The sequence below is a fragment of the Sinohyriopsis cumingii genome, chromosome 4 (genome assembly GCF_028554795.1).
Source record: "Sinohyriopsis cumingii isolate HCF-2022 chromosome 4, ASM2855479v2, whole genome shotgun sequence".
NCBI lineage: Eukaryota > Metazoa > Mollusca > Bivalvia > Unionida > Unionidae > Sinohyriopsis > Sinohyriopsis cumingii.
Genome location: NC_142964.1, coordinates 119,928,502 through 119,944,932, shown reverse-complemented (window position 1 = coordinate 119,944,932; position 16,431 = coordinate 119,928,502). Strand labels below are relative to the sequence as shown.

General features: G+C 34.0%; 1 protein-coding gene across 8 annotated transcripts in view; it reads right to left on the bottom strand.

The window, feature by feature from the left end:
* Positions 1 to 14,632, bottom strand: part of LOC149802004 (uncharacterized) — an 89,635-nt gene extending 75,003 nt beyond the window's left edge. For all 8 annotated transcript variants that reach the window (XM_089956397.1, XM_089956398.1, XM_089956399.1 and 5 more), the window contains exon 1: positions 14,094 to 14,632. In XM_089956397.1, the coding sequence (XP_089812523.1) occupies positions 14,094 to 14,438 (345 nt within the window). In that variant the 5' untranslated portion in view covers positions 14,439 to 14,632. The remainder of the gene's footprint in view (positions 1 to 14,093) is intronic.
* Positions 14,633 to 16,431: the final 1,799 nt, after the last annotated feature.

The window sequence follows — 16,431 nt, the reverse complement described above, 5'->3', positions numbered from 1 at the left end:
CACACACACACAAACACTTGTTTGCGGAAGATCTGGTGTCTCTTTTGAAATATAAATGATTTGACTGGAAAAAAAAAAAAAATATATATATATATATATATATATATATATATATATATATATAGAGAGAGAGAGAGAGAGAGAGAGAGAGAGAGAGAGAGAGATGTACAAAGCCAAGCTGTTACTTTATTGGGTACAACTTTTTCTCATGTGCCATGATATCACTATATATATCCTTACCATCACTTTAAAGTTGGAACAACAGATAATAATGTGCTTAATGTCGTTATTGGTAAATTCTCACAAGATGGTAAGTTCTCACGATATGGTATTATTATCAAGATATATTCTTTTTTTCCAAATTGCAGTTATTTATAACCTAGATCATTGTTGGTTTTAACAGTCTACATTATACATTAAATATATCATGGAAGATGGAATACATTTAAAATCTCACATTTTTTCTCTCATGGAAGATGGAATATATTTAATTTTTCACACAGTTTATCTATCATAGAAGATTGAACACACGCAGTTTATCTTCAGCCAGGGCCGGATCAGGTCACGTTTTGTTGTGGTTGGAGGGTTTGATTGGGGTAAGCTATTTGAAAGGGGCCCTGACTTTTCTCTAAAGAACACCAAAGCAAAAGTCTAAGTGTCTATTAGTCAAGGAGTGCATAATACCCAATAAACATGTGCAAGAATAAACAATTAATTGATCTAAGAGAGTAGTACTATACAAAAAAAAACTAAATTGTTCTCAAACAATATGAAACAGCAGTGGAAGAAGAAGAGGGGTGCGTGTAGAGGAAAACATATTACAAAACCCTGTCTGTCTTTTCATTACAATTAGAGTTTTGTTTTGTGGATACGATTATTGATCCACATGGAATTTTAGATTAAATTACATAATTCTGTCAGCATGTTGAATGTCCAAAACACTGCACGATATTCCCAACATTGATTCTGCAATGACGCCATTTAGCGTGTCCTTGACATTGTACGTTTGCTTATATAAAGTGTGCGTCACAATCTGGGTAAAATCGGATGAATGGTTCCTTCTTCTGAACCGATGACATATCTAGTGCTGAGTAGAGAGTCCTGCTTTTTTTTTAATTCTCAAGAATAATGGTACAATAAACGAAGTAAATGCTTCTTTGATTCTTGGTAATTTAGATAATAACATACAGAAGAAATATGAAGATTTAATAGCTCGAGGTAGTAGCCTACTGCAGAGCTCTGTAGCGTCATGGAGTTTATATATTACTTATATTAAAATGGTGTATATTGGATATCTCTGATTCATCTCGTTTCAACATAAGCTTGATTAGACTCATGCTGTATGAAGCAGATTTTATTAGCATGTATTCAACCAAGACTCTCTTCAGAGACACTAACTTTCAGTTTTAAGTTTCTTTCATATATTAGATTCTTATCATGTAAAGAAAATAGATCATGTTCACCCGATTCATAAAATACATAATGTTCCGCGTGCAAGTAAGGTTTTAATACGCACACTATAAAAGTAACAGAAAAGCATTAAAGGAATGTTTTATTTTATTAATATTATTTATCTACAATCGTTGCAACAAAATATTTATAACCTGAGGTAACGAGACTCTTGCTGATTGAATGCAATACTGCTGTTGTCACTCCACACAGATTCGAGCATGATTTATTACTAGCGAACATCTGTTTAGTCAATTTCGGAAAATATCTGGTACGTAGATCTGTCTTGCGCATGCGTGCTACTGTTTAAGATAGTGGTAAAATTATTCCGGACCTTGCTAATCGACAAAATGATTTTCTGAACATCAAGGAAACCCCAAATATATGCAGAATATTTACACAAGCAAATTTAATTTAGTACCCATATTGACAGGTGAAGACAATTGTTGGAAATTAATTAACGCTCATCGACTGAATGGTAATCAAATTACTCTTCACTAATCAATGCTGTCTAATAATGTAATCAACAGTTCCTGAGAAGTAATGGAAAATATGGAAATAATAAATGTGAAAAGCATATTACAATTAAATCACTCATGACCAAATATATATTTAGGCTTCTCCAGTTGACACTATAGACATTATAGACTCTTGACGTGGCATAGTAAGCAAGTCTATGAAGCAGTAAAAAGTTAGTCTATCATCATCATCATCATTAATTTTAGTTTAGTAGTAGTAATAGTAGTAGTAATAGAATCAGCAACAAAAGTAGTAACAGTACCATCATCCTTCTTCTTCTTCTTCTTCTAATTCTTTTTCTTCTTCTTCTTCTTCTTCTTATTATTATTATTATTATTATTATTATTATTATTATTATTATTGTTGTTGTTGTTGTTGTTGCTGCTGCTGCTGCTGCTGACGTTGAAGTTGATGCGCTCGATTTATGAATGACTAAATAAACACATCTGTAATATGAAGAGATTAATGACAACCATTATTAGAAACGACACTACCCTTCCCTCTCCCCTCTTTTGATTGCACAACTACCACGACGATAAAGCCTGTCTTAATGCTTCATACTTCAACTAGATTCTCTTTATAAAATATATCGGATCGCTCACAAAAACTGATGATGATGATGATGATGATGATGATAAGTGTGTGTGTGTGTGTGTTTTATAACGAATCTTTTAAGAATTTTTCAGTCATATCGCTACGATATCTAGAGTTACTAGTGGTAGTTTATAGTGATGTCTAGTACTGAGACATGTAACATGATGTCCCACCAGTCATATTATCCTGACACCAGGTCGACCAGTCCTAACGCTAGCCTCTTAATGCCGAGCACCAAGCGAGGCAGCTGCTAGTACCATTTTTATAAGTATTTGGTGTAAATGAAACGGTCAAACACTGATGATACTTCGTGTGTAAGTACGTAAATCAATAAACCAAAGTACATATTTATTACATCAACATATTAAATTGCGACAAATGAGTGTATACATGTTAGAAATCATAAGGCAAATATCACTCTTTTAAAAGCACTAGATCACGAAAGATCGTGTGTCAGGGAAATAATAAATATGAAAGAAGAACTGACAAACAACAGTGCAACACTGGTGTGCAACCAGAGCAAACGTTATCGGAAAATGCCGATTCATCGGAAAATACCGATTCGTTAACGGAAAATACCGATTCGTTTTTAAAGCACAAAACCACAGAAAACAATTACAAAAAGCGAAACAAGAACAAAAGACAAAAGCGTAATTACTATACCGCGTCTGCACGATACTTACATAGACTATATAATCAGAACTATGGATCGATATAAGCTAGATCCTCTGGACCGACATGGATTGCATTTTAATTTGAAATAGTCCCAAAATTTAGAGCCAATGATAGGAATAGTGTTGGTGATTAATTCCATTTACTTAAACTAACTATAAAATGTCAATAAAATGAAAGGATTTGACCACGATATGATTTTTAAATGTGCGATTTCGTATACGTAAAAACACCAAGGAAAAATTCAAATTCTTGTAATGTCACTTTATTACCTATTCTAGAACAGCAATATGATACTATCATTTCATATATGAGCTGAAGGAAAACAAAATTAAATCTGAATAAAGTGAATGATCGGGAAGAAGGTGTGTAATGGAGGATCAATTGCAACCGCAATCGTTCATGTAGATACATCACAAGGTTATAAAAATGGGTATATTTCGGGCGTGGCAAGACTAGAAGGATATTATCTTGTAAAGGAGATATTTACTGGCAGAACTGTCCTATGTTACTACTGGAAATCCTAATAAAATAAATGTACTATGTTACTACTGGAAATCCTAACAAAATAAACGTATTATGTTACTACTGGAAATCCTAATAAAATAAATGTCCTATGTTACTACTGGAAATCCTAATGAAAGAAATGTACTATGTTACTACTGGAAATCCTAATAAAATAGTTGTCCTATGCTACTAATGGAAATCCTAATACAATAAATGTACTATGTTACGACTGGAAATCCTAACAAAATAACTGAAGATACAAAAAGTTAGCAAAAATGACTGATTTAAGCAAATGATCGTGCTGATCGTCTTTGTAATACTTGTGTCCAACGATAGCGATATTCGAATATCAGTCTACAGTAAAAGTTACATAATTTAATTTTAAGGTGTGCTAGTAAGTGAGCTTGCTTTTCCTGGGCGCATCGTATGGAATTTTGAATCGAATGTTCTCCTGTTCTGTTACTGTTAGAGGTGGGATGTCTATCTATATAAATCAGAAACACCTAGTGTTCTATGAGTCCATCACACAGTATTAAGCCGACAAGCGCACTCCTCGATCAAAAAATAAATATAAACTCATTGATTAGAAATGGTTTAAATTGAGAAGGTGAGAAAGTTCCTATATCAGCGCATGAAACATCTTAAAACGCCAGAAAGGCTACAGAAGAGCTGCTCTTGTGTGTGATTCTGGCATGAGAGCCGTGTGACAAAGGTAAAAGAGAGTTTAAGAAATAACTTAACGAAAACGATGCGCCCTAGGAAGTCAGAACCATTTTAAGGAGAAGCTAGAGTGGCATGATAGCAACAAAACATATTAAATAGACCAAAGATAAATGATAATGACGGCAAACAACTACAGTATAGAAATTGTTATCACACAACAAGGTTTTCAAAATAGATTGAGAATAGTTGAATATAAAATATCATTCAAAGTTTAGCTGACATTTTGCATATCGAATCTGGATACGAAATAAGTGAAAGTACAAGATGCATGTTTGACATTGCACATACATAAGAACAGCTCATACGAAATTCAAACATTGCTTTACCTGAATGGAATACGAACCAAATGTTTGCGTTAATGTGAACAATAAAGACAGTTAGATGCTTATTTTTTGCTGAATAATCTATTTTAAATACATCAATTGATTATGTTGATAGACCGGCAAAATACAATCAAAATAAATGCTGTCATTTGTTTGAAAGATGTCCTGTAAAAGAATAGGACATTTGAGATTTGAAAATGAATTTGACATATTCGTAAATGTGTATGAAATATTGGAAGGAACAGAGAGACCATCGAACCAGTTATGATAACTATAAACGAAAGACAAAGACACTTTTGACATGTTAATCGTATTTAAATAGGGTGGTCCTAATGACCCGAAGAATGCGATCCCTGAATACGGGGTAGTTGTAGAATTCAAAAACTGTCAGCATCAATGATAAGTTATGTATGTTGTTTATTAAGATTCTAAAGTTTCACGGTGCCAAATGCAGTGCAGTTGAATATATTCTTCCAGACGATCACGCCAGACTAGTGTGTACCAACGTAATAACGAAACAAACTTCACCATATATTTGCATTTTATTTGAATACATTTGTAATAAATGCAAACCAGCAGTTAACAGAGGAACGTAAAGCACTCAAGTAGTTTACGATGCGTTAATTTGAAACGAACAACTTCTACATCATAATGAAAGATATATCTTATTCACAGACTAAACGAAAAACATTTCAATTCAATAAGCATTAGTAATATTGGCTTGAAGACCATAATCACTTAACAGGAACAATGGTGGTACAGCACATAACGAGTGATATCAGAATTAGAAATACACAAAATCAATATCATTATTTATGGTTACGACAGTTATCTGTTCATTAGAACATTGGTTATAATTGGTACATATGAAGAGTTATCAAGAAGCCCAAGTAAGTAATTATTCTGGCGACATGAGACGCTTTAAAACAATCCACACTATATGTTTTTAATATATAAGCTATGAATGATCCAGGCATTTCAATACGGCAATATTAAAAACTGTAAAATGCAATGTAACCAGAAATATTAAACAAGAAAATATAAAAGAATTTATAATGTTTTCATGCTCTTAGCAATGACAATCTGGAAATAAATTTCAAAACAATCTGTAAGTAAAATCTTTACCTTAATCATTATTAAATATACCAAGAAAACCTGATATTCAAATCCCCTTACTGACGTGCATCAGACATATCTTCAATTGTTCTGGAAAGAGGCTACATATAATTATTGGTAAATTCCAACATAATTTGTTTCCTTGACAAACATTCATAAGATTGTAAATATTCGTTTATATTTTACAAGCTTTTTTCATAATCATAATTTTGTTTACCAATTATTATCAATTTTAAATGTTACTTGTTGTATTGAAATCGTGTTGTTGTTGGGTTTTATTTATTTATTTTTTTTTTTTTTTCGTTTCTTATTTTTTTGGTTCTGTTCAAATTACAAACCGTACATCATATCTGTCACGTACCCCTACAGTATTATTACTAACACCGGAGAAGGACGGATAATAAAAAGAATAAATAGCTCCGAGCCCCCAGTCAGCAAGACCGACGGTCTAGGTGTATAAAAGTAATAAAGTGAAAGGAAAAACAATTTAATAAATTATATCAGGGTATTCAAAATTACAGGACAATTTTTCAACGCAATTTCTTTCAATCTATACAAGGACCTATTCACACTACTAGTTATTTCATCACGCGAAATTCAAGGTGAAAATGTTTCCTTCCCCTGTCCCTTCTATGTTACTCTCTGCAACTTCAGCCTTTGTATCCCGATTCGGTGATTCCGGTACCCTCGTTTTCGTTTTTCGGCCCTGCGCCTTTGCACTACTGCCCATTTCCACGTGCTGTCCGCATATTCGCCTCTCTGTAATCTTCGGGTGGCGCCCTATCCAACCAGGAAAGCTTTCTTTAAAAGCCTTTGTTCCAAATCTTGTCCGAATTTTCTGAAACACCTCGTTTTCGCTCTTTTGTTCGAGTGCACAATTTGTTCTCGGAGTACACGATGTTTCTTTAGTCACGTCAAAACCTTTGCTGATTCTTCCAAATGAATGTAACAAGATAATGTTCGGTTGCGTGAGTAACCCGTCCAAAATATTATTTGTCTTAGTTCTGATTGGATACCGGTGGTCTCTTTGACAACTGTCTGGGGTAATAGCACTGATATGTTACAATGTCGGGTGTTCCGGTCTCTAAGCCTAACGCCGACCGGTGACGTCACTGGCTGATTGCAAAACAAACAGAGTTTCTCACCACCGCGGCAAGGTTCTCTTTGAATTAACCGCAAACTTAACTGTCACGCAGTTACTACGTCACAGAGATTTTGTTTTGTTTCAGGATCGGTCTAAAGATGTAAATATTATATAACCCATATTGACATTACCCAAAGTACTTTGAATTACGAATTCTCTCAGAAGACATTTGCAAACATGAGACAGAAATTGTTAGCAAATTTTCTCACACAACGTGACAATAGCATTGTGTTATTATTATTTAAAATATTTACAAATCTTGTTCTTTTGTAATTATACATCTTTTTATTCCAATATTAACTTTAATTATCTTTAACTACTGGAAGAGAAACAACTCTGCATAACCGCAAACTTGCTATTCTAAATGTCCATTATGACAAGTTGCCTTAATAAAAAAATTGCAAATAATTGCATCCACTGTACTCATTTGAATTCACTTTTTCCAATAATAAATTACTAGAACTGAATCTCCTGACATTGAACATATTCTGTAAACAATTGTATAAAATACCATTTGTGATATAAAACATCTGCTTTAGATTGATAACAAACTGAATTAAACAGACTCAATAGCACCTCTTCATTATGGGTGTATACTGCTCACAATCGAACTCGACAGAGATCTTGACAGTGCCAGCTTAAATAAGAAGTTTGATCAACATTTATTCATAAATATGACCTCTACACTGATTGAAAGATCGAATAATAAGATGCAGTATCAATTAATTAGTATGAGTGGATGTCGCTCATAATCGAACTCTTCTGAGATATTGATTACAAAAGTTTACATATCAAGTATGATCAAAAATCAGATCCGAAAGATGATATTTGGAGTGCTCAAATATTTAGCCAATCAGATGCATGATTGCATCATTAATATATATATATGTGTGTGTGTGTGTGTGTGTGTGTGTGTGTGTGTCGCTCGTAATTGAACTCGATAGAGTTGTTAATGATTGAAGCTTTCATACAAGATCTGATCAGGGTGATGTGTGATTAGGAGTTTCAGCGTAACGTTAACAATTTCTCAGCTTTATCGCTACGATGTCCTTGGTGTGACTTTTTATAGTGATGTTTAGCAGTGGGGCATCATGCCGCAGACATGTAGCATCATTATTCTGACACCAGTCCGACCAGTCCTAATACTATCCTCTTAATACCGAGCACCAAGCGAGGCAGCTGCTAGTATCCTTTGTAAAAGTCTTTCTTATGTCTCAGCCGGGCTTCGAACCCGCGGCCTGCAGCATCCGAGGCAGATTCTCTAACCACTTAGGACACCGTAGTGGTATAATATAAATAGAAACATTGCATTTAGAGTGTGTTCGCAGCCTCCTGAATGAGATTCAAGATCTTCTCATAAACATCCAAATCTCACTCGTAATTGAATTCATTCGATATATTAATGACATAATCTTGCTTACCAAATCTCGTGAAACTCTGATCAGAAACATGGCTTGTAGAGTATTCACAAACAAGTAATAATAAAGGGACGAAGGAAGCCAGACTTTAAACAGACGATTTAAATATGATACGGAAAGATGAAAAATATATTTTATTCAATAAGAACGAAGTATGAAAGGTTCACGAAATAAGGTAAATAAACGTTTAAAGTACAAATTGGTAGATATTAATAGATTCACCGGGCAGTCAATAGCGCACCTTTCAGGCGGTTTTGAATGACAAACTAATTATAGAAATATGGAGACTCTTTACTGATATACATTCTAAATATTCAAGAAAAGATATTTACCCACATGAATGCATGAATGGTTTTCAGATGTTTATTGAAGCATCTTTATCGCCCTTACATGATTAAGCATAACAAATGACGATTATCATTATGTTCAGGAAACTAAGTGAACATTTCTACTTAAAAGCACTTGGAGATCTTTACTAATATTACATATATAAATATACCTTGATACCACGTGACATTTTTTGATGTGTATAAATGCAGAATTACAAACTATGACTTGCTCATTATTACAGTGTTCCTAGGCATCATGCGAGTTTAAAGATATATGGTGTTGAATTAGAAATGTTGACAGATTATGATATGCTTATGATGAGTGAAAATGGAATACGATGAGGAATTGGCATATTAGCATTTGCAATGTCGAAGTAAATCATGAATACAAGGACAAGGATGGTCAGATAATAAGCACTGGTGAGTTCGAAGGGTCAATCGTAGTGTTGGTCATTATTATTCTAGACGCAAATAATCTGCAAGGTAGGGTATTTTTCAATATTTACCGGGGAAAATAAAGAAAGAAAAAAATAAGATGGGTAGCTGGTTGGCATAGATGGATGGCGACTGCCAATGCATGGCACACAAGCAGGACATTTTTTTTGCAAATGCAATATGAATAATAATGGTTGCATTTTAAAAGTTGTTTTACAAGTGTTTAGTATATATGCACGACATTTCAAGGATGACCAATAGCCCCCAGCCCCCACCCCCCACCCAAAAAAAAAATACAGTTCCAGATGAAAATGATTCGTCAGAATTACCGGGAAGTTAAAAATACTGGTGGAATTATCTTTTTTTAAATGTGCATAGGACCTACAATTTGGGGCACCTGGATCTCGTAGGAAGTGGCATATACACTGGATGTGTTTTACTACAATACAGTAACATTTTTAGCATAGGTGACATGCAAACTAAAAATGCAATTTTTTTTTTGTACGGTGGGCTTATGCGATTTCGCTACACCATTGCTTATTTGTTCATTTCATTGTCTTTTTTAGGCACTTTTATGATCGAAGATGTAAACAGAGCAACAAGCAAAGCTATGGGCAATTCGTGCTCCGAGCGTGAGCCGAAGGTAGTAAACAATAATAGCTCCTGTACGCTTTTGTATCTGTCTAAATGAGTCCTGTTTATTACATAACAAATAATGCTTGTGATATTTCTAAATTTCCATGTGTTATCTGAACGTCCGAATACCATTTTGCATGTGCAGATCTGACGATCGGAATATCAGCACCATAATCCTTGATTATTTTACATAAACCTTACTCACGTGGTTTCCAATTCGTCCTCGACAATTTATGTTGAACTGTTACAGATTGTTTATCAACCTTTAGAATATCGCTTATTTATGCAGCTGATTTAATTATAGGGTTCAATCAAAGTTCAAACGAGTATTTGGATTTCTGTAACTCGTTGTTTGTTTTTTTTTTCCAACCATCCTAATCAATCTTCACAACCCAGTCACTTGGTAGGAGTAAGACCTCTTCGACACCAACAGAATAGCCCAATTACATTTTTGAATCTGATATATTTTTGAAACTTCGCAATAATTTGTTCAAAGCTACAGCAATTGTTCTTTCCAAAACTATAAACTATTCTGTCTTTTCATATGTATTTTTCACAAGAGAAACACATTATGAAATAGATGTTTCATTCATAATTTATCCGCCTAAGATGTAGATAATATCCATTTTGATGTTTTCATTTAATTTGCTATTTCGCGTATCTGTTAATCTGTCATTACCTTGAAGAATAAACACATCCAAACTGTTAACGCATCACTATTAATTTTCTCATTAAAAATGTATGGAGATTTGTTTGTCTCAAGTAAAAGAAACTAACTCCGCGTATTTCTTTATCTATATTTAATATTTTAAACCCGAAAATCATACATGGCATATGATGGTGTGTAATTGTAGTCTTGATATGATGGAATGTCTGGAATGTTAAAATTATTGTATATGAAATTAAATAGTTTATCTTTATAGTCTCAGTTAGGAAGAAATTATCTTTTCAATGCAAATGCAGTTAGCGGTAGGGTAACCATTCTCATATTTTTCAAGGAAAAAACCCACAAAAACTGCAAACAGATTTAACTGTCTCTAGTAAACATTTGTCCATCAAAATTTCACTCCTTAAAATAGTTACTGCAATCCACACTCGTCCGCTTTTCGCTTTAATTGATGTACAAAAAGCTCGTGTCACACTGTGTTCAGTATTTGTTAACAGAGAGTCACTTTCACGTTTTAAAGCGTAATTATAATAAAGAACAAATGCTTAATGGTTTGAATGTGAAAAATGATATGTTAGTGCAAAATATTTATCGTTGTTAAATATTTGTGCAATACAATACCCATGTCAACTTGAACATTTAATTGACTTCCATTATAAGAGTAAGTGCAGCGTTTTGTCTTTTCTTTTTAATATTATTTTCATTTTTTTTTAAATTTAAACATTTTGGTGTGGAAGTTCATTTTCTTGTACACATTTATTGAGATTCTATTTACTATTTAGCCTCATTTAAATATAATTCTTTGTTGATTCCTCTTTCTAACATCTTCATGTCCACAACTGCAATACCATTTTAATCTCGTTCATTTTACACTCTTTATACGTCTAGTATTTTTACATGACTTTTCCGCGATCAGTTGTTCTATTTTGCTTTTGTGCCATTTTACAGTTGAATTTGTCTCCAATATTGATTGTAACGTTTATTTATGTTTTGTTTAATTTCAGTTACAGCTAAATATCAACGACAAAAAAGTTCAGAAAGTTTTATTTATATTCATATTCTATCGATCTACACACTCGAAAGAAGTAATGTATGTTGCTTCTTCCATGGGGTGTACAACCCCTTCTCATATCATTTACATTGGGATGAGTTTGTGGCAATTATTCGCCATTGAATCTTCTATGAACGAATTGTCCACGAAATATATGTTTAGTTGTTTGTTTAATTAGCGTACTTTCTTTGCTTAAACGTTAGAGAAGTCTTAATGTTACCATGATTTCACATTAATTCTGTGATTTTATTTCCTTTTATTTTGACCAAAATATCACAGGCTTGCTTATTCGTTTTCCATATTGTACAAGGGGTGAATGAGATATATCTCTTTAGAGAAGCAGTTAGAATCCACTTAATTTTTTCTGATATTACAACTTTTCGAGTCATCTGTGATATCGTGTATTACCCTGCTAGAATATTGTTATGGATTTAAGTCGTCGTATTGCTTTTTGTTCTTGTGTACTATTTTGTTATTTACCTGCCTATATTTCAGATGTACTACTTTGTAAGGATACTTTATAATCTGAAGTCACCTCATCGCGTTTTTCCTTGTCTACCATGTTGTTGTCAACTTCCTAGTTTTCGGAATGTATCACCTTTTTCCCTTCTTGTATTTTTTTTTTTATATATATTGTCGGTTTAAACTCCTTCGTTTTACATTGCACCATTGTTTGTTTCTCTAAATGTGCCACATTCCAAACAAATCATTATCAATTAAATCTCTTCAATTTCATCTTCTGGATATAACAATGTATATACCGTACTTCCTCCATCTTAAGTTGAAATATATAACCTTTTGTACATCACTTTTAATGAAATATTTTAGCTGGCTCCCGGCGTACGTTATTCTTTATCTATCCAGTTTAATGTAAGCTTACAATTGTTTGATATCTGGACTTTCATGATCGTAACGAAAATGTGTTAAATACTGTTCTTTGTCAGTCACTTGAAACAAATAAAAGCATTGAACGAATAATATATGCTTACAAAATTCCGTTTAGGTGCTATCAACAAGCCAACGGGGCGTTCATTTTTAACGCTTTACAACGGTTTGTTAAATGGCTTAAATGTGTAAATGATTTCAGATTAACTTTACTTTTGCGATTCCTGTTAATTGAATCTGCTAGAAGTACTTTACATACTAAGCCACTATGTGATGTTAATAAACCTTTTTAAATTCTATTTCTGTTTTTTGTTGAATCGTTGTAGATTGGTCTTTTGATGTTTACGAGATCTTCAAGTGGTACCTTTAAGTTTGATAGATTCTATATCTGTATATTGGCTCACATCCAATGCGTAATTTATGTCTTCTTTATACTGTACTGCTTTAGTCATTCAGGACTGATGTATCTTATTTCAATTTTATCATTTTTGAAAGTAGTTTGAATATTTACATTTTTTCTTAATCATCATGGGATACATTTTATGTTAAGCATCAATAAATTTGCACTTTTATCCTTTTGCATGATGACGCATCTAGCTTTGTCCACGCTTTTTCACCGTCCAAATTTGTAAACAAAGATATTATTTATAGACACCAAACAGTATTTCTTTCATCAATACCATGAACTGTTTGTATGACCTCTTTGAAAACTGTTGAATGCAATACCACGTGGTTTTGTTCCATTATGAACACAAATTCACTGTAATATTCGCTCCGCCGTTGTCGCTATGTGAAATGCCCATTCGCTCCGTTCAATGCCCATTCGCTCCGTTCAGTGCCCATGACCTCCGTTCAATGCCCATTCGCTACGTTGAATGCCCATTCGCTCCGTTCAATGCCCATTAGCTACGTTTGCAACTGTGCCTTCGGTACGATCATCAGTTTTAATCAGGTTGGTAGATTTTATCACATCCATTTATTTTTCGTTAATATCATGAATAACTGTGTCTGAGTAGTGATACAATGACACAACAGGAATTCGGATTTCTCGAAATGTCTTGCTGTAATTCGGGCATGAGCAATCTAAACCAGCGACCTGGTTTTATCCGATTAGTTGCATTATAGGGTGCACCTTTGAAAATCGCTTATCCGATTCGCGCCCTGGAAGAAGTTACACGTGCCCAGTATTAATGGTTCAATTCCATTATTTTATCCACGATTCTGTTTTAGATGAAAATAAGCAGTGTACTTCAGAGAGTCATTTATATCAACTTGACAAGGTTAGAGGAATACAGTTAACGATTTATACGTAATGCGATTATAAGCAGAACAAATAAATCCAGCGCGTGATATATATTTGAAATATAAAAAGCTTAGAATTTGCTGAAAAGGTGCCCTTTTAACCTACATACTCGGGTAACCACTTACCTGCATGATTACCAAATTTTGCTACTCACTGGCGTATCTTCCGACAAGCTTACGTACATACCTACATACCTACATACCTACATACATACATACATACATACATACATATGCATACATACATGCAAGGTATTGACGGAAGCATACAGCAAATGATTTGTACGTGCCTTCATTCTGTCGGTACACTTTAAGAAACTTACCCTGTATGTAGATCGAATATGTTCCTTTCCCCAACTTCCTGTCTCACCTTGTGATATTTTCCGTTTAAATCGGGATGCACGATGTGTTGACTGACTGTTTGCCTTTAATAAATTCAGTATATATTCCTGACTTGTAGAATTTTCGAGATCGGTCCCTTTCACATTTTTAAAATTCTGCTCTAGAAGCAAGTTTCCATTAATGGATAGGCGTTTTAATTCTTCAATTTCCCTGAATGCCCACCACAGACCGAACGCTAGAATAATAATTCCAAAAATAAGCGCAATGTCGAGAAGTATTTGAAAGGGAAATTGTTTCCTTGAAATTGCTTGCTCCTTTACAAACATATTTGTCGTTATATTCTTCTAGGCTTCGTAAATACAGTTAACTCTGCATAACTTGCAATTGGAAATGCTCTACTGTTAACGTTCCAATACAGCCTGTCAAGATCCGCCTCAGATAACTGGTGCGATTTCTGTTTTCTTGGTCCATATGATCCTATCAACACTGTGTGATGCTATATTAAATCAAGCTCTCAGCCATCACTACTTATTTCTTATTTCCAAACAGCATCACCCAATTTACTCCGTTTCTTTTGTTTATTTTGACATATCAGCATCTGAAATCAAGGCAGATGGTGAAGTATTCAGTGAGAACCAAGAGAAGAAAGTAAAGACATCATTCTTCCGTTGTAGGTAGACTTGACTTATTGTATGAAAACTGAAAGGAAGTTTGAAGTCAAAGGTAATACACGATTATAGCATTGCCAGAGGTTTCCTTCACACGTGTCAGATTTACTATATTGCTAACTGTTGTTTCTGACTGCTGTTTGTTCGCTCACTGGTCCCGTTAATGTAATCATTGCCCTGCCTCATTCAAATCAATTTAATCGAGATGCATTTCTTATTTTAGAAAGGGAAACATGCGGTTGGTTGAAATAAGAATTGCCTCATCAACCGGGGAAATCTGACATAAAAAGTACCTGTCTAGGACGTGACGGCGGTACCTATGTGCAATTAGGAGGAAAACACGACAATTTACAGTCCAATTGCCCATGAAGACAGTCACTGTATTGATTCCCTGTCAGGCCCTATTGTCTGAGGCCGGAAAATATGGGAAAATAAGTTTTCCTTTCTTTTGTAACAAATTGCTTTGAGATTGGTGCGAACGAGGGCTATTGTCAGAGAAATGTGCTACTTCATCCAGAAAAGAATACTAGCTAATCATATTTTATTGAAAAATTATGTTCCTTTATTGATTATGTAAATTTAATTTGGACATATCATCCCATATGCGAATTAAATTGTCATAACCTTGTTGAAGTAAATTGAACCGATACCACACTCTATGTTCAATTGCAAAATCCTGGACCAAATACCTCGCTTTGTCCGTGCTGTTTTTACCTTAGACTCTCATATTCGACAGCTTTCCAGATCTGATTACCTAAATGACTTTTGCAACTTTGGGTCTTCTGAAATTTGACTCTGGAAATGTCTCCTTTTGCGCCAAAGAGCAACATGAAAATTTTAATTCGAAAGACCAGTATAATTAGCTGTTTTGCTTTCTGTGTCTCACATTAATAGTCGAACATAAAGTCGAAGGAAATGTAAATTTGCTATAGTCCTATAGTAAGTCGTTCAATCCATGCAAATAGGAATGCTAAAGAAATTGATCACGCTGGAGTTTGATAGTACGTTTCAATGGGTCAAAATGCCAAATGTAAAAACCGTTATGTGGGTGTTAAGGTGATTGACGTATATATCGTACTAGGAACTTGCCATGAGATTTTGCTTTGGTTAAGGGTATCTAAAGACTTAAAACACAGTGAAAGACTCATTGATTAAATCCATTATTTCATGTGATAGTTTAAGCGGTTGTCCATTGGTTCTCAACATGTTTGTTTAGGTGTTAGGTGAAAGGATCTTCTTCTTCCATAAAGACAATTATTTGGAATAGGTACCTTGAAACGTACTTTGCAAAGAAAGATGGACGTTATGTTGGTTTAAAAAGAGACCAGTAAATAAATCTATTTTAAACACACTGCTGAACGTAGCGTCACGTTTCTGGTGCAGATGCATCAGGCATCGTTCGTAGAATCAATTTAGTTTCAGAACTGTAATTAGATGATAACGGCAATTACGACGAAAAGTAAATATATTTGCATCGAGTAATCAATTAGAGAGGAAGTCTTTTCATACTTTTTATCTTTCTCTGATATAATTGATTACATGTAGTTAAAAATTTTGTTGTTTTGGATCGAGATTTATTAAAATCGACTAGACAAAACCTACGTGAAGCTGCCGTTAATTTGTACTAGATCGTCAACGAAGTGTTCACTTT